This window comes from Saccoglossus kowalevskii, chromosome 18 (assembly GCF_978046115.1).
Source record: "Saccoglossus kowalevskii chromosome 18, keSacKowa6.1, whole genome shotgun sequence".
Lineage (NCBI taxonomy): Eukaryota > Metazoa > Hemichordata > Enteropneusta > Harrimaniidae > Saccoglossus > Saccoglossus kowalevskii.
In genome coordinates this window covers 28,388,905-28,412,946 of record NC_140658.1, presented here as the reverse complement: position 1 = coordinate 28,412,946, position 24,042 = coordinate 28,388,905, and the positions used below count along the sequence as shown (strand labels likewise).

Below are 24,042 nucleotides of genomic sequence, written 5' to 3'. Positions count from 1 at the left end.
TTCACAGAAATATTTAATACATAGGATATTGTGTGATGTCGACATACATTTGTTTACAGAAATATTTAATACATAGTATATTACGTGGTGATCGCGAAAAACTGCGTCGTATGAACTATGTTTTAAAGATTTGAAGGAAAATAAATTTAGACTCAACCAACCCAATGTCGATCGATGTGCTTATATAAATGTATGAATATCTCATCGGCTTTAGGTAATTCATTGTGGCCCATTGTGCTCTGAGGGGTTCCAACAAGGGAGATAATATTATCCCCGAGTTGTCCAAATAACAGAAGGATTCACGTAGTTATGTAGTGATTTTTAAAATATGTGTAATTGTTTGATAATTGTGCCATTTTAATTATTATTGCCTTTTCTGTTGGTGAAGTAAATTACTCAAGAACATGATAATTACATGTTCCTAAAAGGTACTGTTTTGTATGTAATTGTTACATTTAAAACATCTTGCCAAGGGCTATTGACCCAGTTTCCAATGACAGGATTACGAGTTTTCTCCATTCACAAATATACTAATATTTGTATTTTCATATTCCACATTCCCTTCAAATAATACTGCCACATTTATTATATTGGTAGGTTCAAATAATCTATGAATGACGGTCAGAAGCTGCAATGATTATGCGTCGTATGGATCAACAAAACAGCACACTGGGCAACTAAAAACTTAATAAAACTAATATAACAGCACATTTCCGGTCGAATGAAAATGTAATCAACCCACATAAATGTCCAATACACTAGGAATCATACAATTATATGGATTAAATAAATAGAATAATAAACGTAAGTATACGAAGCAACAAATCGTGAAATGTCAGCTATAGTCGTGTTTTTCGATGATTATCTCACACTTTGTATATATATTTGTATAAATATATGAAACACGACCTGACCTTGGTGAGAAGAAAATTGTACTGTTGTTCTACTAATTCAAAAATAGGGGAGATACATCGAGAAAACTTCATGAAACGGGGAAGGAGCCATATTCAGATAAATTGCTCAAGTGCTCAAACTGGCGTGGATATTAATCAAATATATTGATCCTGATTGCCTGACAGGGCTATGAGTATAATATTACCAGATACATAAAAGTGTATAATACGTATATCTCACTCTATTTCCCAGATACCAACATGAGCAGTGGTTGCAAGACTAATCTCCAGAAGAGCTATTATCACAGGGCATCAGCTCAGCCTTTCCTTGGAAAGACCTTCCACGAACTACAAGATGAGGCCACAAGACAATTTCCAGATAGAGATGCACTCGTGTTCTGTGATAGCGGCGTGAGAATATCATTTAAACAATTTTCAGATGATACCAATCACCTTGCAAGTGATTTAGTGAAGATTGGTCTGAAATCTGGTGAGCGAGTTTGTCTCTGGATGGGTGATGGATACGAGTGGATACTGTTGAATTCAGCTGCTATTAGAGCTGGACTAATTGCACTTGAATTGGCAGAATTACAATCATCCGATCATTTGACATACATACTGAATAAAACAGAATGTGCAGCTATGTTTGTTGGCTTAAGCCAACATGATCAATATGAAAAATTAAAACAAGTTTCTCCCGATATAGAATCTGACACACCAACATTATCTCGTGTACCATCATTGCGTTACATCATAACATTCGACGATGACTGTCCTCTCATTGGATGTAGCATCGTAATGCACGAGGGCAAACTTCGAGGTCGTGGCGGACTAGAAGAATATCAGGTAATTAAGGATTTGAAGAGCAAAGTTAGTGCAGATGATCCTTGTATGATAACCTTTACGTCTGGCAGCACTGGACACCCCAAACCCGTGGTTCGCTCACAAAGAAGCACCTTGGAAAATATATATGCCTCTAAGTGTGATGCTACAGCTGATGAACACAGTGTTATAAAAGTTCTGAAGTTAGGGTCCTTTGTGTCATCATGTGGCTTATACCAAGCTATGCTTCTAACCTGGGGTGCTACTCTGGTTTCACCAAGACCGACAGAAGATTTCACTGGTGCACTGGAAGCTATCGAAAGTGAACGATGTAATTTCGTACAGTTGTTTCCTCAACATTTATCACAAGCTGTCAATCAACAAAATATCAAGAGTTTTGATGTGTCATCGTTGCAGCGATGTTGGTGTACTGGAAATGTCTTCCCACAAGGCATTGTTCTGAATGCTGTAAAATTACTATGCACTAATGCAGTTGTCGTTTATGGAACAAGAGAACTATCTATATCGGCATCGGGGACGTATCATATACATTAGAAGATAGAATTCGTAGGACAACACGAGTATTTCGACATTGTGAATTGAAAATTACAGACACAGATAAACGCATTTTGCATGTTAATACTACAGGTGATATATGGGTGCGTGGGCCTTATCATTTCCAGTGGTATTATGGTGACAAAGAACGCACAGAGAATATCAAACATTCAAATGGTTGGTATTATACTGGAGATCTGGGTCAGATGGATGAAAATGGTCGGTTGGTTATATTAGGCAGGTGAGACGACATGATTATTAAAGGCTGTTTCAATGTTTTCCCAACACAAATCACAAAGTGTCTTGAAGATCACCCAAAATTGAAATATGTGCATGTAGTTCCTGTTCCTGATGAGAAATATTTGAATGAAATCTGCCTTTGTCTTGTACTGAAAGAAGGAACTACCTGCACTGCGAATGAAATGAAGACTTTTCTGACAGGGAAAGTGTCACCATTTTATATGCCACGATATATTCTCTTCTTCGACAAATTTCCATGCGTTGGTTTGGAAGTAAATGGACGAGAAATTGTGAAAGAAGCGATCTTACGCCTAGGACTTGACAGTAGCTAAACAGTTATATACTAATAACAGTGGTTAAATGCTAATTTATTTTTTATGATTTGTTAGCATTAATTTTGTTTGTTTTTTGGCAAACACCAAGCTCATTTATTGAAAACAATGTTAGTTTGAACTTTGAACAATGTTAGTTTGAACTCAGATAGTACGCCGGCCGTCGCATAGACCTCCTGCTGCGCGTCGGGCGATACTCCCGTTGTACTGTCTTCGTGCATACTTTGAGGTATCCTCGTAATAACCTCATATTATTAATTTTAACACTATTAGTTTATATTGTCTAATCAATGTTTGTGCTATGATTGTACTAGTACACATGTATGACTGGTATATGAACTCGTACTTGAAAGTGTTTTATTCACATTAAAATGTGTTTGTATGTATTGTCAAATAATGATGGTAAGCCATAAATTTCAAATTAGAAAACAATTATAGGAAGTACCTACAATAAAACATGTAAAATTAGATAACGTACCGATTATTACTTGCACTTCCTACCATTACAGTCTGTTTCCAAAAGAGATGAAAGCATATACAGAAGACGTTGTATTATTGTGTCTTTTATTAATTAGAATAGAAATTTAAACCGACTCATTATCCTTTTTTTAATTCTATAGACTGTTTAGTGCATAGTTGTTCACTGCACGTACAATGTTGGTTTTAAACTTATGGTGAGTACACAATAAACAAGAGTTTGACAATGTTTACTTTAGAATTTACAACTTATTTGTCTTATGGGGCGGAATAACCCCAAGGCTATTTACTTGGTTGTATAACAGTGTCATTCAACAAAGAACAACAGACATTTCTTAATTTATTCTAATATCTTTGAACAGTATATCATCTTGCATGGAATTATAGTCACTGCACTGGGATAGACAGAAAATTCCTACTTGAGCAGATTTCATTGTCCATTTATGGCAATGTCTGTTAGGGATAAAGTGAAAATAAGGTCGTAGATGTTAACATATTGTCTAAAGAAACTTTCAGATATAAAGAAAGTTCTGCTAAATATGATTTCATCACTGACCTTCATGTAATAATATTAAATATATTTATGCTACTAAACAACATTTGAAATATCATTTGATTTACTGACTGCGATGTGATCTACTTGGCTATGCTGTCTGTCAATATGTTTTTGATCTTACCATCCTAATATAATATAAATAATATGTGTCATTTACCATTTGATCATCGTTCGACAAATGAAACTGAGAATGTATGTTACACTATATTAGTTAGAATAAATACAAATTAACATTTAAAAAGAGTTTGAAATAAGATACTCCAAGGACTGTTCATAGATGTACAGGTGAAATAGCTGTGGTAGTCTCTACCTAATACGACTTGTGTGTATTTCAGTGTAGAATCTCCCACGGGCTCACTGACGATATGACTGTAATCAACTGTACTCAAATTAGTGATTTCCCTAAAGAGTGAAAACCAGGAACATCTCTTGACCACGATAGTATTAGTATGGCTTATTTTCTATGTTGTTATCTTTGTGTTTTCCATCACTTTAGATTCATTGTTGTATATTTTATTAGACGCATGACATCCTTAGGAAAGGATAAAAAGGGTCTTACAGAAAGAAATTTAAAAACAAACTACAATCTAAAAAGAAAAAAAACCTATTCTCAAAATATAAAACAAATTAAAAACAAATATGGATAAACAATAAAGATAATTTGCAACCAATGGTGAATACAGAATATAGAATGAACACAAAATGTAACTTAATACACTGATAGTTGTTGCTGTTTTGTTCCATAGCTGTTTTTTAAGAAGACAGCTAAGGCTGGTGCTAGAGTATTAGAGTATTGACTATTTTCTTTATCAAAATTTTGAACTTTATTTTGTGCAGTCAGGAATAATTTGTCCCTATGATAACTGTAAGCTGGACATTTCATTACAAAATGTTGCTCATCCTCAATTATATTTTGGCTGCACATATCACATGTTATTTTATCCAGTGGAACATTATTATGTCTGCCTTTCTCAAATTTAAGGTCATGATTGCTTGTCCTGAATTTTGCAATTAACATTCTAAGACTATGGTTCTGCATATTAATTAGGTAATTTCCAATTATTAAATCTTGTTTAAAAAGTCTGTATGTTTAGTTTGTTTGTAGCCAAGGTTTGTTTTCTATTATCATTATGCATGTCTAAAATTCATTGGTTCTCAAATGATTTGTTTATTTTTTAATGAATAAAGTCTAAATTTTTCTTATTTATTATTTCACTTGAGTTTACAATGGTAACAACATCAATATCTTGCATGAGGGTTTCTACACTTATAAACCATTTACTTTTTACATTCTAATAATGTGTTATCAGATTTCGTTACAGTTTTGTAGCCCCTTAGCAGATTTAGATAAAATGACAACATCAGCTGCATATATAGAAGACAACTTACTTTTAAATTATCAAGAACGTGGGCTAAGATTCCACCCTTGTTTGTCTCCAACTGTTGATTTAAAACTCCCAGTTAAACCCTCTTTTGTTTTAATTCTGTATCAGTTGTTTTCATACATGTCTTTTATTATATCAAACATTTTACCTGATATGCCATTTTTATGAAGTTTGAAATAGAGACCATTATGCCACACACTGTCAAACGCCTTTCTAAAATCTAAAAAGCAAGCAAAGATTTTGTAAGACTTGGAGGTTGTGATATCTTTTGAATGGCTATTATTATATAGATATTTTTGTACAATTGTTCTTGATATAAAGAGGTTGTCTGTGGTCCTGCAGTTTTTCCTAAAACCGAACTTATGCTTTGAAATAATATTTTTGTTATCCAAGTATGCTATTAGCCTAGTGTTCAGGATACTGGTAAATAGTAAGCAGCTAGATACTGCAATCCCTCTGTAGTTAATTGGAATTGGGAATTGTCTTGGACCCTGACTTGTGAATAGGAACGACTAAGCTCGTGTTCCAACTGGCTTGAAAAATACCTGAATTATATATGTGATTAAACAATTTATGAAGCACTGCAAGAATGTAGAATTCTCCATATTTAAACATTTCATTACAGAGCTCGTCCCGTTTGGTTTCTCTTTTTTTTCGTTTTGCTAATTTTGGGGGTTATAAGTTTTTTCCGCGACTGATGACAGCAAAGCACTAAATTCTGTAACAACAACATCACAATTGTTTGAATCAATTTTGTTTATAATGTCGCTAATTTCATTTTCTTTAGCTATTTCAAGAAGTTGCCTAAAATTTAGTTTTGCTTCACTATCCCAGATGTATTTGGCTGGTAATGGTTTCATGTCCATTTTGACTTTGCGTTTTTTTATGTTAATATTTTTACATCAATTTCAAAAGACAGAGACAGTTATATTGGGCAGGTTAGGTTTGAAATACTGAACATTTTCAAAAATATAAGTAGATGTGATTGCATAATCAACGGTACTGCACCCCATTGGTGTGCAGCAGATGAATCACCAATGGTGCGCCCATTGAGAATAATCAAGTTACTGTCCATGCAAAGCTCAATTAATTGTCTACCAAATTTGTAAGTGCTTATTTTTATCCATGCTACGTCGTCCCCTCGAGGTATGGGATCGGGAAAGTCACTTTAACTTTACAGTCAAATAAGACACACACAACGAAATACGTTTCAGCTCTCGTCTTAGTCGGTCAATCGAGCACTCTATAAGACGCAGCGCCCTGGGGAAAAATCCCCAAGACTATCGCAAGGCTGACCCAAGACTCTCTTAGACTGCGTCAACACTCGCCCCAAGGCTCTCCAGGACTGCTCTAGACTGCCCAGGACTGCACCCTCTCTACTCCGTCTATCGTGCTGTGCTCCCCAAGATCAACTCAAACTCTCTTTATTCATTTTCAAAACTCTAACCAATTACAAAACAGTAAAAAGACTCTAGGGCGTAACTTTCAATCATAAAGCCAATCACACTAAGCACTGAATACGTCATATCTTTTGATTAATCGTTCACTACATTAATAACTATGAAACCAACTGTCAGAATAGCGACGGGTATCTGGTAATTAGTTCCAAATCACTGAGCCAAGTTCCGTCCAAAACTTCAAATAGGCCTAAACGATGACAGACATAACACAGCAATTCGCTAATAATCAGCTAATTAAGTCGGTTAACAGATACGCAAAAACAAATTCATGACACTACGTCTTTCTCTAAAGTTGTCAGCGATATAGTTAAGAGGGGGGGGGAATTTATTATTGTCTTCATTTACTAAATCATTAATTAAGTCAACTCTAGAGTTGAAATCACCTAACAGGATAACATCTCCTTTAGCAGAGACATGTGCTATATCCCTCTCAAGCAGTAAGAATTTATCAATTTCATTATTTTTATAAATAGATGAGTTGTCTGGAGGTATATATATGCAGCCAATATATAAATCACTGCTACGGTTAAATAGCTTTTTATCAATTTTACACCAGAGAATATCATTCATATTATTTTCTGTATTAATTCTAGTGATGAAATGTTTAAATTTGTCCTTGAACAAAACAGCAGCCCCACCTCTCCTACATTTTGATGTGTTATTTCCAGACTGTCTATCTTTACGGATTATGTCATAATTATTTAAGACAGCTGGGGGAGAAACTTGGGTTATATCACTATTTAACCAGGTCTCCTGAATACAAGTAAAACTAAAGGAGAAATAAAGTTAATAAACTCATCATCCTTATTTTGAATATCATTTACCTTCTTACTACCTAACTTAAAGTAGGGCAGTGCATCGCTATTATAATTTCTCATACTTTTCAAATCAAATTCAGGGGACAATAATAGTAATACTATAGCAATTTATGTCGACTGTTTCGGTTACAATTCCTAAACATCAGGAGTAAATACCTAAGATACGGGTAACCATGGACAACCAGGAACAATGTGCCTCGGACCATATTACAATATTGCTTAATTAAACAATATTCAATTCAAATAAAATAAAATAAAGTCAAATGAAGATAAGCTACATGTTTGACTAATTTAGGAATACTAGTACAAACAAACAACAAATATTGTGTTCATGTAATATTTTAATTCGAGTATGAACCGATCATTTGTCCCATGAATAAATCAGTGGGTCTAATGTGATGTTGATATTCCTATTCATGCGACTCCAGCTGTAAAATATATGTTATACCTTTATCTACAGTAGTCGTCTGATCTGAGCATTTATAACAAGCGCAAGATATTTACATACACGTAACTCTCACGCCCAGTAGGAAATTACCGAAGGACTTTGAAACATACCCAGACACTTTCCTAAACCCCCCAGTGACCGTAGTAGACACAATAAAGTTACATACCCGCCCCCGTAACAGTTAATCAAAATACCAGACACAGTGTGCCTTTGATGTGTGGCCTCGAGGGATAAAGTGTGGTTGGACTATTCCATTATTGTGTAGGTACAACAATCATTGCCTTGTAGCAATTGGGAAAAATATTATACAAAATTTAACTGGGAATGAATATTAACAAGAAATGCTAAATGTAATTCTTTTGATTGGTACTTTGATGAGATGTTGTCAGTGGGTTTATATTAATAATATTAGTGTTGTGAGTGTTGCGTTCTATATTCCTCGCATAATGGTACATACAATTGCCAGTTTGCCAGAACACACATCGCCTAATCACCATGGAATATTCTACTTAGGTTTACCTCTATGCCGTCATCATATACCAGTTTCAAATATCTTTCAGATCTGAAATGAAATTCGATAAACTCAACGATTTCTCGTTTAGACTTCAGTCGACGACGGCCACTACTCGTCTAAAGACGAATAATCTCAATATGGGTGTCTTCTTCTACACACTTTGACACAGTAGCAATAATTGTATCGTCAACAATAAGTTCACAATCAGAAATTGCATTCAAAACTAAACTGTTCACACGAAGGTAATTTAGGTAATTTCATTATAAGTTAGGGGTGTTTTTAAATATTTGTATTAACTAGGTTTATTATTTTCGCGAAACGTTCAAAATAGAATTTACTAAATGAACGAGCATATGTATGCGTGAAATAATATAAGTGTCCGATATCCACAATGAATAAAACATGATTGTTTGATACATGTTTTACTGGACGCGTACACGTTGTATTAGTTGAACCCATCTGAAACCCTGCTTCGTTGTCACGTACGCGGCTATGTAACTTATTACGTCTACAAGGGTCACTGGATTGTATAGAAAATTGTCTGGGATGTTGCAAAGTCCCTCGACAATTGCCCATCGGGTGCAGGTGTATTTAAATATCTTGCGTCCGCTGTAAACTGTTTTAATCCAAAGAGTACACATAATCGACCATCGTTTCGAAATCTTAGGCCTTCAAAATTTTTAAAAACCGCTGTAAGACTCGATTTAATTCCCACCAGACATCAGTTCATAAAACAGTTGAATGTTACTTAGATTATTATACTTTCTAACAGGCTCTAAACTAAAGCTGACAAGTTAACCCTACTTTACAAACACATAGGTATTATTTTGGAGGAGGTTGACCTCGTTATTGTTTCAATATTTGTTGCATTACAAATTTGTCCTAACAATTGGTCTTAATATTCAATGTGCCTTTGCCTGACATAAGAAACGTTCTGCTAAATAGAATAGCATTGTTGTGAATATGATCTCATAGGGTATCAAAGTCACGTGTCTGATGAAGACCTCAGGTTCTATACAGAAAACTATTAGGATTCAGAATGATATATGGCGGTTGCAATATATGAATGAAGAACCTAATAAAGGGTCTATGCAACTTGTCTTGATTATGTTTTGTAGTATACATCTCAACTGTTTAACTCTTGTATATTATTTTGTGGATTGTTCTTTAGTCAATTGTCCACGTATTGAAAGTTAAATATCAAAATAACTTATAAGCTGATATTCAAATCAGACCTTGTATCTTGGCGAATATTGTGTCGAGAGATATCTAGAGATAGCAGGTAGTGAAGTACAGAGATATCAGGTAGCGATGTACAGAGATATCAGGTAGTGAAGTACAGAGATATCAGGTAGTGAAGTACAGAGATATCAGGTAGCGATGTACAGAGATATCAGGTAGCGATGTACAGAGATATCAGGTAGTGATGTACAGAGATATCAGGTAGCGATGTACAGAGATATCAGGTAGCGATGTACAGAGATATCAGGTAGTGAAGTACAGAGATATCAGGTAGCGATGTACAGAGATATCAGGTAGCGATGTACAGAGATATCAGGTAGCGATGTACAGAGATATCAGGTAGTGAAGTACAGAGATATCAGGTAGCGATGTACAGAGATATCAGGTAGTGAAGTACAGAGATATCAGGTAGCGATGTACAGAGATATCAGGTAGTGATGTACAGAGATATCAGGTAGCGATGTACAGAGATATCAGGTAGCGATGTACAGAGATATCAGGTAGCGATGTCCAAAGATATCAGGCAGCAATGTCCGGAGATACCAGGTAGCGATGTCCAGTGATATCAGGTAGCGATGTACAGAGATATCAGGTAGTGAAGTACAGAGATATCAGGTAGTGATGTACAGAGATATCAGGTAGTGAAGTACAGAGATATCAGGTAGCGATGTACAGAGATATCAGGTAGCGATGTACAGAGATATCAGGTAGCGATGTACAGAGATATCAGGTAGCGATGTACAGAGATATCAGGTAGCGATGTACAGAGATATCAGGTAGCGATGTACAGAGATATCAGGTAGCGATGTACAGAGATATCAGGTAGTGAAGTACAGAGATATCAGGTAGTGAAGTACAGAGAAATCAGGTAGTGAAGTACAGAGATATCAGGTAGTGAAGTACAGAGATATCAGGTAGTGATGTACAGAGATATCAGGTTGTGAAGTACAGAGATATCAGGTAGCGATGTACAGAGATATCAGGTAGTGAAGTACAGAGATATCAGGTAGCGATGTACAGAGATATCAGGTAGCGATGTACAGAGATATCAGGTAGTGATGTACAGAGATACCAGGTAGCGATGTACAGAGATATCAGGTAGCGATGTACAGAGATATCAGGTAGCGATGTACAGAGATATCAGGTAGTGAAGTACAGAGATATCAGGTAGCGATGTACAGAGATATCAGGTAGCGATGTACAGAGATATCAGGTAGTGATGTACAGAGATACCAGGTAGCGATGTACAGAGATATCAGGTAGCGATGTACAGAGATATCAGGTAGCGATGTACAGAGATATCAGGTAGCGATGTACAGAGATATCAGGTAGCGATGTACAGAGATATCAGGTAGCGATGTACAGAGATATCAGGTAGCGATGTACAGAGATATCAGGTAGCGATGTACAGAGATATCAGGTAGTGAAGTACAGAGATATCAGGTAGCGATGTACAGAGATATCAGGTAGCGATGTACAGAGATATCAGGTAGTGATGTACAGAGATATCAGGTAGTGATGTACAGAGATACCAGGTAGCGATGTACAGAGATATCAGGTAGCGATGTACAGTGATATCAGGTAGCGATGTACAGAGATATCAGGTAGCGATGTACAGAGATATCAGGTAGTGATGTACAGAGATATCAGGTAGCGATGTACAGAGATATCAGGTAGCGATGTACAGAGATATCAGGTAGCGATGTACAGAGATATCAGGTAGCGATGTACAGAGATATCAGGTAGCGATGTACAAAGATATCAGGTAGTGATGTACAGAGATATCAGGTAGTGATGTACAGAGATATCAGGTAGCGATGTACAGAGATATCAGGTAGCGATGTACAGAGATATCAGGTAGCGATGTACAGAGATATCAGGTAGTGATGTACAGAGATATCAGGTAGCGATGTACAGAGATATCAGGTAGCGATGTACAGAGATATCAGGTAGCGATGTACAGAGATATCAGGTAGCGATGTACAGAGATATCAGGTAGCGATGTACAGAGATATCAGGTAGTGAAGTACAGAGATACCAGGTAGCGATGTACAGAGATATCAGGTAGCGATGTACAGAGATATCAGGTAGTGATGTACAGAGATATCAGGTAGCGATGTACAGAGATATCAGGTAGTGAAGTACAGAGATATCAGGTAGCGATGTACAGAGATATCAGGTAGCGATGTACAGAGATATCAGGTAGCGATGTACAGAGATATCAGGTAGCGATGTACAGAGATATCAGGTAGCGATGTACAGAGATATCAGGTAGCGATGTACAGAGATATCAGGTAGTGAAGTACAGAGATATCAGGTAGTGAAGTACAGAGATATCAGGTAGCGATGTACAGAGATATCAGGTAGTGAAGTACAGAGATATCAGGTAGCGATGTACAGAGATATCAGGTAGCGATGTACAGAGATATCAGGTAGTGATGTACAGAGATACCAGGTAGCGATGTACAGAGATATCAGGTAGCGATGTACAGAGATATCAGGTAGTGAAGTACAGAGATATCAGGTAGCGATGTACAGAGATATCAGGTAGTGAAGTACAGAGATATCAGGTAGCGATGTACAGAGATATCAGGTAGCGATGTACAGAGATATCAGGTAGTGATGTACAGAGATACCAGGTAGCGATGTACAGAGATATCAGGTAGCGATGTACAGAGATATCAGGTAGCGATGTACAGAGATATCAGGTAGCGATGTACAGAGATATCAGGTAGCGATGTACAGAGATATCAGGTAGCGATGTACAGAGATATCAGGTAGCGATGTACAGAGATATCAGGTAGCGATGTACAGAGATATCAGGTAGCGATGTACAGAGATATCAGGTAGTGAAGTACAGAGATATCAGGTAGCGATGTACAGAGATATCAGGTAGCGATGTACAGAGATATCAGGTAGTGATGTACAGAGATATCAGGTAGTGATGTACAGAGATACCAGGTAGCGATGTACAGAGATATCAGGTAGCGATGTACAGTGATATCAGGTAGCGATGTACAGAGATATCAGGTAGCGATGTACAGAGATATCAGGTAGTGATGTACAGAGATATCAGGTAGCGATGTACAGAGATATCAGGTAGCGATGTACAGAGATATCAGGTAGCGATGTACAGAGATATCAGGTAGCGATGTACAGAGATATCAGGTAGCGATGTACAGAGATATCAGGTAGTGAAGTACAGAGATATCAGGTAGCGATGTACAGAGATATCAGGTAGCGTTGTACAGAGATAGCAGGTAGTGATGTCCAAAGATATCAGCCAGCAATGTCCGGAGATACCAGGTAGCGATGTCCAGTGATATCAGGTAGCGCCTCTAACAAGTGAGTCATTCCATATTCTGCTGATAATACATTAAAATAGTCCTTTCAATGTCACGTGGTATTCATTGAACATTCAAATCCAGCATCCTGAATCATGATTCAATAAAACTAATACGCTTGTTGTTTGTTTCAGAAGGGTGACTCAAAGGCTTCAAAAAATACTCGAAATTGCGGCTTCTCATTGGTCACTTTGATAATTCTTATCATACTGATTGTTATATTAATAATAGTCGTCATTGGTAAGTAGCGTTTGTGGTAATTTGTTACAATGACAACTGTACGTTGACGTGAAATATTGTAGACATGAGCAATTGTGCAATCTTCTATCATTCAGAATGTAGAAATACTATTACTCATCGTTTTTGTGTCAAAATTATTATTTTCAACACTTTCTTCGACAATAGTTACCCCTTTTCAGTGCCAAGGAGGAAACAACAACGTACCAGGTATGGAAAGAAAACGACAAAATGAAGCGTTGGTATTATATCATAAATAATATAATTTGAATATGTATATATTAAAAATACTATAAAAATGCACGAAGTCTATGGATACGATAGATGTGCACAGGGAATGACTTCTAATATATGACTTCATAATAGAGCACGTACGTACGTAGAGCACGTACCATTGCTAGATCGGTCAAAACAGGATAATATACACCACTTAGCTGCACGTATCGTTCATACAGAGAGTCAATATGCAGAATGTAGTCATGCCAGTGCTACAGATTATTGGCTAAAACCAAAGATAACGCGTGGTATGGCAGAAAGTTGTTGACCTAGGGATACCAATTCGTAGTAGTAGTGTAGTGTAGTGTAGTGTAGTGTAGTGTAGTGTAGTGTAGTGTAGTGTAGTGTAGTGTAGTGTAGTGTACATGTTGTTTTGTTTTATGCTATTTGACTTGTGAGTTGTCGTTTGTTTAAAGATATACGGCTGGTTATGATATTCCCATCATACGCTTTTCAAATCATACCATAGAATTACACGAGTTGTGCTAAATTATAATTATTTCAATCGATACGTTAGGGAACAAACAACCACATAGTTTTGCTACTAGCAGATGACCTTGTTTGGAATGACGTAGGATGGCACAACTCTGATCTCAAGATGCCGATTCTCAATCAACTCGCCGTCGATGGCGTTATATTCAATCAGACGTATGTCCAGCCTTTATGTACACCGTAAGTAATAACACTGTTACTGTCACCGCAATGTAGTTAATGTTGTCTGGTCAACTAATTATATCAATATGCGTCAATATAAGATTTGATTTCAAATTCCCAGGTATATTCCCAATATTTCGGCGATTTGCTTCAATTCAACTACTAATGTGCTGCTTCAACCTCAACGCTAAATTAGTTTCTATGCTCAATTTTCTGGTCTGATGTACAAGCGTATTTCATTCTTCAGATCAAGAAGTGCACTAATGACGGGATTATATCCGTTTAAAACAGGAACTCAGGTAATACATTGTTTAATTGCAACGCAATTTATTCTGCAACGCAGATAACATGGTACTTATATAGTGCTTTACGTTGATCGATTTTCTACGTTTTAATATATGCTAAGGTGTACGATGTGCAAAATCTATTCATATACAATTTGAACCAGGTAAATTCTGTCATTTTGGGCCGTTTGGACACAAAATAAATTTGATCAGTGCATTTTAAGTGCATTATTCTGATTCAATAAATATGATTAGATTTTGTGAATATTTTTACTTTCAGCATCGAATGCTGCTTGGCCTTGAGCCTGGTGGGCTTCCATTAGAGTTTAAGTTATTACCAGAAAGTCTTAAAGATGTTGGGTATCTAACACATTCTCTCAGGAAGTAAGTAGACATTGCATAAAAACACTAGGTTCTATATATGAAAAATATATTTAATGTGCTAAATATCACACTTTTCTTACATGGCTTTCCAACTCCAATATGCTAGAAAACGAGTAGTGTTCTTCTAGTATAATATATGACACGATCAAATGTCTGCGTTATTGATTTGCAGATGGCATTTAGGATTCTGTAAGAAGGAGTACCTGCCAACTAGCCGTGGCTTTGATTCGCATTATGGATCACTATTAGGAGGAACCAACCCTTGGACTAAAGTGGGCAACTTGTTTGTACCAGGATGTAAGTTCACAGAAGTATGAGTAATGAAATATTTGGGCTGAAAACATTGTTTTTTTTTTACGTCAAACCAATGTGTGTTCATTATTATATATGCATGATTCTATGCAAGCACATAAAGACAATGTTTGGATTGTTTAGTCAGGTTTTCAGTGCATGATTCATACCACAGTTATAATTTGTATCAAAGTACGGTGTCACGAATGTACGAATAAAAAAGTTTCTATTGATATTTAGTCTATATATTTATTCGAGGTATGACATGCTTATATAACTTATTTAAACTATAATGGTGGATACATCCAGAGTAAATATACAACTGTAGTGACATTGTTTTCTATTTGATTTATAAACTAAACACATGACTCATTTGATATTGTTGTTTTTAAAATAGTTGTTTTTAGTTTGACTTCTATGGGAGTTTTTTTGTGGTATTATTCAGTTTTGCATGATTTTATAACTGAAAATACGTGAATTGAAGTACCATGCATGCAATTGTTATCTAAACAAAAACAATTTAGACATTTTACAAACTCGAGTCCACTCGTAGTCAAAAGTACAACAATCCAGTCACACAAGTCTATATTTACTAGTGCATTTTGCTATTTTAATTTTTCTGTATATGGTTATACAGTACTGGAGACTAATATCATTATAATATATTTTGCTGTATTTATATTTCGTTTTCCATCACAACTTGGTTAGTAACTTGGTTGACAGTTTTACTTAGGGGTCGGGGTCAGTTAACCAAACTTTTAAGTTGTTTTGACTTTCTAGATGATTTCCGTGACAACAGCGGAGTGGTACAACAAAGTGACACCTATCTCACAGTGAGTAAAGAAAAACAAGAATAGTATAACAAGCGGTTGATGTTTTCCATTGGAATGGGTTGTATACGAATCTATAAACAGTTTGACTTCTTTTTTTTAATTTACCTTTTTATAAGAAATTAGGGAAAGCATACCATTTTTATTTCCAAAAAAATTAATCGTGAGGTTTTGCGTACATTCTATCTTTCTTTATCGTTCATGCTTGCTGAGAGAGCGGCAGAGATAATACTGAGACATTCCAAGGAATATCCATTATACCTGCATATTAATTTGGATGTGTCGCACAAGAATCTTGAGGTAATCACTCTCTGTAAAAAATACAATTATCAATAATTTGATTGTTGAAATCCATAAATATCAGATAGTTATTTGATCACAGTCGATAAGATGGACGCAAATGACTAGAACGCGCTAAGAGGCACAGATAACGATTTTATTGTTAGTTTCTGCTGTAAATGCATGCATGTGATAAATAGGATATACACATTTTTGATGAAACTATAATACCTCATTTTTTATATAATATTTTTGTAATATGTGTGTGTGTGAAGCGTTGTATTCCGATATTGCAGACAACCGAACCAGAAAATTTTATGGTATGAAATGTTGTTGTAACTTAGAGGTCCAAGCAATAGCATTAATAATACATTCATATTCGTGTTTGAAAAGGTGAACAATAAAAACTGTCAAACAACATCCATAGTTGTTCTATAAGAAACAGTTCCATCACACCATTATAATCCCAGACACTTCAATACACCACAGATCATTACATCAGTGCATCTGTTTACTTTGTTGCGGTCTTTAAAATATTCCCGGTATTTCCCATGTCAATGTGCAAATGAGCAAACAAACATTATCCCATTTGTTTATTTGGTGTCTGAGTAGTATTCCGCGGGATACCTTCACATGTGTACAAAAATACATTATTGTGATTACGACAAGTCATAATTTTAAATATAATCAGATAAGGCATACAACTGTGGATGGAGCGCAAGGATGTGTACTAAGGTTTTCATGTCGGGCCTAGTCAGGTTATAGTCCGTTTTTCAAAATTTGTCGACCAGTTGGGTAATCACAAGAATCTGGCGAGAAGATTTCACAGAATAGCATACAGTAGACGACTCGAAGTAATATGTACGGGAATCAATCTACCTCATAAAATATAAGTGAAAGCATCGCTACTGGATAACCAATCCAATTCTTTCAGTACAGTTGATGGGCTCAGGGGTGCCTCTTTTTTTAGCGAGGGAGATTGAGTAACATTAGGAGGTAGCATAGTATTACGTATATTGTTCTCGTTGCAAGAAATCCCACGTGTCTTACATTCTGATTTAACTAGCATCTATTTTCTTTCTGATTAGCTGTCACAGTGTAATGCCTGTTTATTGCAATTGAGAGGGCCACGCACAGAACTCACACTTTACAGGGGGTTCTTTCACTGCTAGTATGGGGTAGACAAGAAAATAGTACTGGAAATGAAATACACATACGCCAAAATATCGGGATAAAGCTCCTGGCTTTAATAACTCTCAAAATAATTACAAGAAATTAAGCACAGAAAAATACAATGAATAAAGTCACTAAAATAGGGGATTGCTTAGGGAAGTGTGCATTGGTGATAACTCACAGTTCCAGAATGTATTATTGGACGACAGCTTCTGCAACACAACAACGGAGAAATACAGGAGTCTTGCTTGCAGAGGAACGCTGGTATTCTGGAGGGCACCGCTGGAAGCAGGAGATCGCAGAGCAGTTTATACAAGTCTCACAGAATGATGGTTGTAGCCTGTAATATCGTATCATAGCAGAACACACAGGAAAGCACGTTGAAGTGACGGACACCAAGTTGAAATGATCCATACCAAACTGTCGTCAGTCTGTCCAATTTATAGGCAGTGACACCACCTGGGTTTCCACATGAGCCAATCAGAATGTAATCTTGCTAGCAGCTGTGTCACGTAGACCACTTAGTAGATCATAAACATCCTTTGTTGTTCAAATAACAGCAAACCTGGTAGATTCCAATTCTCCTTCCGAAGTTGTAAACAGCCTTTGTTATGTAAATTACAAGCACACCTGTTAGAACCCACTGTCCTTCCAGAGTTGAAAACAAGTATGATCTGTGAATCACCTTTTTGACAGTTATCACAATGCACACCGTTTCTTCCCATGATTTCATGCACACTTCCATTTGCAGGGTTTGAGGTAATATGACAAAAACATGAAATAAAAGATGCTGACACATTTTGGTGTCAGAAGTGGGATTGTAATTCTGTTTTGGATTTTATTGTCAGTAATCACTTGACTAAATTGACTGTTCCGTAACTGCTCAGGTCTAGAGAACACGGTGTTGTCAGACCAGATTGTACTGCTAGGTAGACATTTAATTGTTTTATTTAATAATACTGATTTACTTGATTTACACTTTTTCAAGCATGGATATTTTTATTGAACTTGAAGAGTTAGGCAGTAGATTAGGGTATAAGGGATAAGAGCTGACTCAATTTATGAGGACAGAGCGTGAGAAGAGAGAACATGAGAAGAAAGAGAGAGAGAGCGTGAGGAGAGGGATGAGAGAGCAGCCAAACGTGAGGCTGAAAGGTTGTAAAATGAGCGTGAGGCTGAAAGGTTGAAAATTGAACGTGAGGAAAGAGACAGAGAATGTGAGGCAATAGAAAGAGAGAGAGAGCGGGACCGTGAAGAGAAAGAAAAAATAAGACAGCATGAACTTGAAGTGTTGAGATTACGTGCGGAAGCTAATTGTCAAAATGGAGGCTTAGAACAGTTGGCACAGTCCATTGTTAGTTCTAAGGGTCCAAAGCTACCTTTGTTTGATGAGACTAGAGACAAAATGGATACATTTATTTTAAGATTCGAGCGATTTGCTAAAACTCAGAAATGGCCGCGTTGGGTTATGTATCTTAGTGCATTATTGACAGGCAAAGCATTGTATGTGTTTTCTGCATTGTCTGCAGCAGAGTCCATTGATTACAATGTTGTAAAGGCAGCTTTGTTGAAGCGTTATGATATAAATGAAGAAGGTTATAGAAAGAAATTTCGAACGAGTAGGGCAGAAGGTGGGGAGAGCATTTCACAATTTGCAGCTAGAATGAGTAGTTAATTTGGTCGTTCGTTGAGCTGGCTGAAGTTGGTAGGAGTGATGATGGAGCTAAGGACTTAGTGATGAGAGACCAATTGATGAGTACTTTTGGTAATGAGTTGCCTATTTTCATAGGTGAAAGGTCACCCAAGCCAGTTAAGGAAATGGCTGAATTAGCTGATAAGTCTAGAGATGCACGTAGACAGACAGGTAGTAAAAATCTGAAATCCAGTCAGTTTCAAGGTGGTAGTCTATATCAGAAAGGACAGCCCTGGAACACAAGTCAGAAAGGTAAAGAACAGGGTAGATTTGGTCAGTCTAAGCCAGGCTGTTATGTTTGTGGTGATCCAAGTCACGCTGCTGTTAGTTGTCCAAAGCGATTCACAGGAAGTCAGTGCTACATGTGTAGTTCATGAAATTGCAGATGAAAGTAGGCATCCATGTTTACAGGGACGAGATAGAGTTGAGTTGAAATGTGACCATGAGCTGCCAATTGCCAGTGTTGCACCAGTTAATAGGATGGTGAGTGGTATGCCTGTTCAAGGCTTTATTGGCAGTACTGAAATAGAGGTCCTGCGTGATCGTGGGTGTAGTTTGGTTGTAGTACGTAGAGGTTAGTAGAGTTGGTAGAGGTTAGTCAATTGACTGGGGAGAGTCGTACCTGTGTAATGATGGATGGTACATGTCGGAAAGCCCCAGTAGCTAGACTATATATAGATACACCCTACTATATTGGTGAGGTCGAGGCACTGTGTATGAGGACCCCAGAGTATGATCTTATTGTTGGTAATATTAGTGGAGCTAGGGAGCCCAAGGATCCTGATATTGGTTGGAAGCTAGGTTTAGCTCATGAGATAGGCATGGTGAGGTTAGTTCGCCCTCGGGTGGTGAACATAGTACTCCTTCGAATGATGGGACTAGCGTGCCCTCTGGGGTGAAGGTTGTTGTCCTTCGGGTATTGAGACTAGTGTTCCCTCAGGTAATGAAGGTTGTACATCTACTAGTAGTCAGGCTAGTGTGCCTTATATGGATGAAGGTTGTTCTCCAGGTTGTGAGATAAGAGAACCTTCAGTTAGTGGGAGTGGTTGTGAACCCTACATTGATTCCAGTCAGGATGATAGTGTTGATGTTGTACAGGTGGTACAGACTAGAGCTCAGAAGTTAGCTGAGAAGAAGCCATTACGTAGGCTTATAGTTCCTGAGTTTAAGGAATTGCATAATAAGGTTGATACTAATGGTGGTAAGAAACATATTACTGTGGATGCAGTGCGAGAGGCACAGCAGTCTGATTCCACATTAGAGTGTGCTAAGAAATGAGTGAGTACAGGTGAGGAGTTGATCACAGGTCGTAACAATCGGACAAGGTTTGTGATGAACAAGGGACTGATGTACAGAGAGTTTCAGTCACCTCATGTTGATAGAGGACGTGTGTGTTCTCAATTTGTTGTACCATTGTGTTACCCTGATCAAGTACTAATACTTGCTCATGAATCAGTTGTGGTAGGTCATCTTGGTGCTAAGAAGACTACAGATGGAATAACACCTCAGTTTTATTGACCTGGTATGCAGGACGATGTTATTAGATATTGCAGGTCATGTGATATATGCCAGAAGACCACTCCTAGGGGTCGTGTTAGCAAAGTACCATTGGGCGATATGCCTTTGATTGAAGTTCCATTTCAGATGATAGCTATGGATCTGATTGGTCCGATCAGTCCCGGGACTGAGAGAGGTCATAGGTACATTTTAACTGTTGTAGACTATGCTTCACGATACCCTGAGGCTGTACTGTGGCATTAAAGAAAATTACTTCTGAAGTGGTTGCTGATGCATTAGTCAGTATATATAGTAGGGTTGGTGTACCCAAATAAGTTTTAACTGATTTAGGGACACAGTTTTTATCTGACATTATGAAGGAAGTGAGTAGAGTGTTGTCTATTAAACAATTAGTAACTACTCCATATCACCCAGCATGTAGTGGTTTGGTTGAGCGGTTTAATGCTACTTTGAAAAGTATGTTGAAACGTATGTGTCAAGAACGGCCCAAGGATTGGGATAGGTATCTTGACTCAGTATTGTTTGCCTATAGAGAAGCTCCTCAGGAGAGTTTAGGGTTTTCACCCTTCAATCTTATTTATGGTAGAACAATAACTGGCCTAATGATAATTTTAAGAGAGTTGTGGACAATGGAGACCACTACACCAGAGGTTAAAACTACATACCAGTATGTCCTGGATTTGCGAAATCGATTTCAAGAGACGTGTAAATTGGCTCAAGCTAAGTTAGCTCAGGCAAAGGTTAGATACAAAAAATATTATTACACATTTTTGTTAATTGCCAGGTACTTCATTTGCAGAGCCCTATGATTGTTTTCCTGTTATTATTTACACGCTTGACAATAGGAAAGTAGTCCACAGTGTGGAAAGTGTCATAAATATAAATATTATACTATAGAACAGTATATCTCTCTTGGATGATGTAGTGGTCACACTTACGTTTGTGTCTTGGCCATGGAATAGCGTGAATTGAACGATGAATTGAGCGTTAGTGACGAGTCAAATCAAATGCCGCGGTAACGTGAAAACTTTTCAAAAGGTAAAAGGTCAACTTTGAAAAAACGAAAGGGCCACTAGAGGGCGCCACATATCTAACTGTGTTGTGAACCGGCAGCAACACCACTTTGTTTAGGTTCTCTTAGTACATAGCGGACTATATTTATAATCCGCAATGTCGGAAGAAATCTCTAAAAAGTTCTGGCGTGATCATGTCCAGGGCATTCAGAATAGCGAGTTCAGTGAACCGATTACCAAATACGTCATTTCTTTGCAATTCTCGTTTTAGATGCCGAAAACAAAGCTCGCAGGTATTAAATTGTGGGCTATAATGGAGGCTGAAACAAGAGAGTGACTTGTATGGCATCGAACATCTCGCGGAGAACGGGTTCGGTGAAAACCACAATTGTCCATCACAACAGTGTCGCCTTCTCCAATAAACGGCTGACCATCTACTACTTCTTCATTCAGTGCCTCCTCATATGCAATACATTCACGGTATAATTTATGCTGGATGTGTATCTTTGCACTTCCACTGCCGGCTGACCGACTGGAACATTTCCATAGACACAATTGCTCGCCGTGCGTTCAATCCCGCCTCATCAAAAAAATGAACACGGAGAGGGTCAAATTAAGAAATCATGTCGATATGATTCATGATTCTGCCCATGTTATGTTCCGTCAGCTATTCTTTCGGAATATGTAATTTTTTTATATGATGGCAGTGTTTTGGGCGTACAAACACCCTCATCCAACAGCTTTCCTTTCACTTCGATAGCTGACATGGATGCTTTGTTGGCCTTCAAAAACTAAGTAAATCTCACTACTTCGGTGATCGCTTTTGTGCGTGAGCGACCGATAGACTTCAAGGCGCGTGTTTGTCCTGTTTTCCCGATGTTTCGACTATGCCGTGTATAGTAAATTGGCTAAATGTCGCAGCGGAAATCCATCCATTGATCCAAAGGGGTAAGGTAAGATAACGATCTTCAGACGCGCACACCAAAGCAGTCAGCAACTTAGCTGGCAATCTGTTTTATGCACAATATTGCGGTGACAATAAATAGGTTTGAAAATCTTAAGGAAATATTGAAAAACAACATTGTTATGAAGGTGATATGATGTGACTTTATCGATCTTGTACTAATTACATCTGTTAGACAGCTAACGGGGCGTGTCTCGATAACCTGAAATGTTAGACTACCCGTTAACATATGCTTCAAGATAATGAGTAATAGTATATAAACTATATTCACGAATTTCAAATTAAAACAAATAAGTGCATTACGTTAGAAAGGGCTACAACGGGTTTGCTCTGGACTACGCAATTACTTATATGGTAGTCAGTCAAAGTGTCGACTTCTATTTCCAAGGAACTCTACTACACATATGTCGATCATCGCCGTGTTTGTCGAGATCGAATTTAACGCCTGAATTGTCTCGTTATTTAGCAGTTTACTAGGCATGTAACTACACTGTTTTATATCATCGAACGTCTGAGAACATATTTTGACATTCTAAACATTAAACTATAGTGATCAATAAAATAGAGAAATAAATTGACATTCTGTTTAAATTGGTCAATTTGTGCATAATTAATTAACAAAATTAATAACTGTCCATTTCAGTGGGATACAGATCTAAAATGGGAAACGCGAGGGTGGGCATTTCACAGGCACTTTAGGCAACAAAAACCCAGTGTAAGATCCATAGAGAAGTATACCTAATGCTCTGTATCAGGAAGTCTTGACCAAATTAAGAGTATGTTGGAGTCATGAATGTGTGTTGACTACAGGAAACTCTATAGGAAACTCTATAGATAGACAGACAGACAATCCCAGATGCATATGCACTACCAACGATTGAAGAGTAGTGGATCTGTTAAAAGGCGCCAAAAAGTTTTCCATCATCAACCTTACGAGTGGATTTTAACAGATGGCAAACACAGCTACATTGTTTGGTTTAATGAGTACATCATTTTTTTTTACTTCATTCGGTCTTATTGTTTGCGATCGAGTTAAATACTTGGAACATGTAGTGTCTGGGCATGGACTGAAAAATGACAAAGACAATACAGAAGCACTGCCAAAACCAACAAATGTACAAACCCACACAAGAGTGAAAGTACATCTTTGGCGTCTTTATATTTTTGAGTCACTTGACACACACATTTGGTTACACTTTTAACTATTTTCATAATAATTATAACACTAATTAAAACATTCAATTATTAAACAATTTAACCAAAACATAAGTTAGAAAAAAAATGTAGCGCATCCACCTCGACAGCGTCTTGGTTAATAATGTCGTATTGCTATTACCAACAAAGTCTTGCTCCGAGCTAG

At 37.2% G+C, this 24,042-nt stretch overlaps 1 protein-coding gene across 1 annotated transcript; it reads left to right on the top strand.

Moving 5' to 3' along the window:
- The first annotated feature begins 1,154 nt into the window (after nt 1-1,154).
- On the top strand, nt 1,155-2,270 carry LOC100371644 (medium-chain acyl-CoA ligase ACSF2, mitochondrial-like). Its single transcript, XM_006823209.1, has one exon. The coding sequence runs from the start codon at nt 1,155-1,157 to the stop codon at nt 2,268-2,270; it is 1,116 nt and encodes a 371-aa protein (XP_006823272.1).
- The last annotated feature ends 21,772 nt before the right edge of the window (nt 2,271-24,042 follow it).

Bases quoted from the DNA above. Each gene is read 5' to 3' on its own strand.
- LOC100371644 (XM_006823209.1), top strand. From the start codon at position 1,155: ATGAGCAGTGGTTGCAAGACTAATCTCCAGAAGAGCTATTATCACAGG.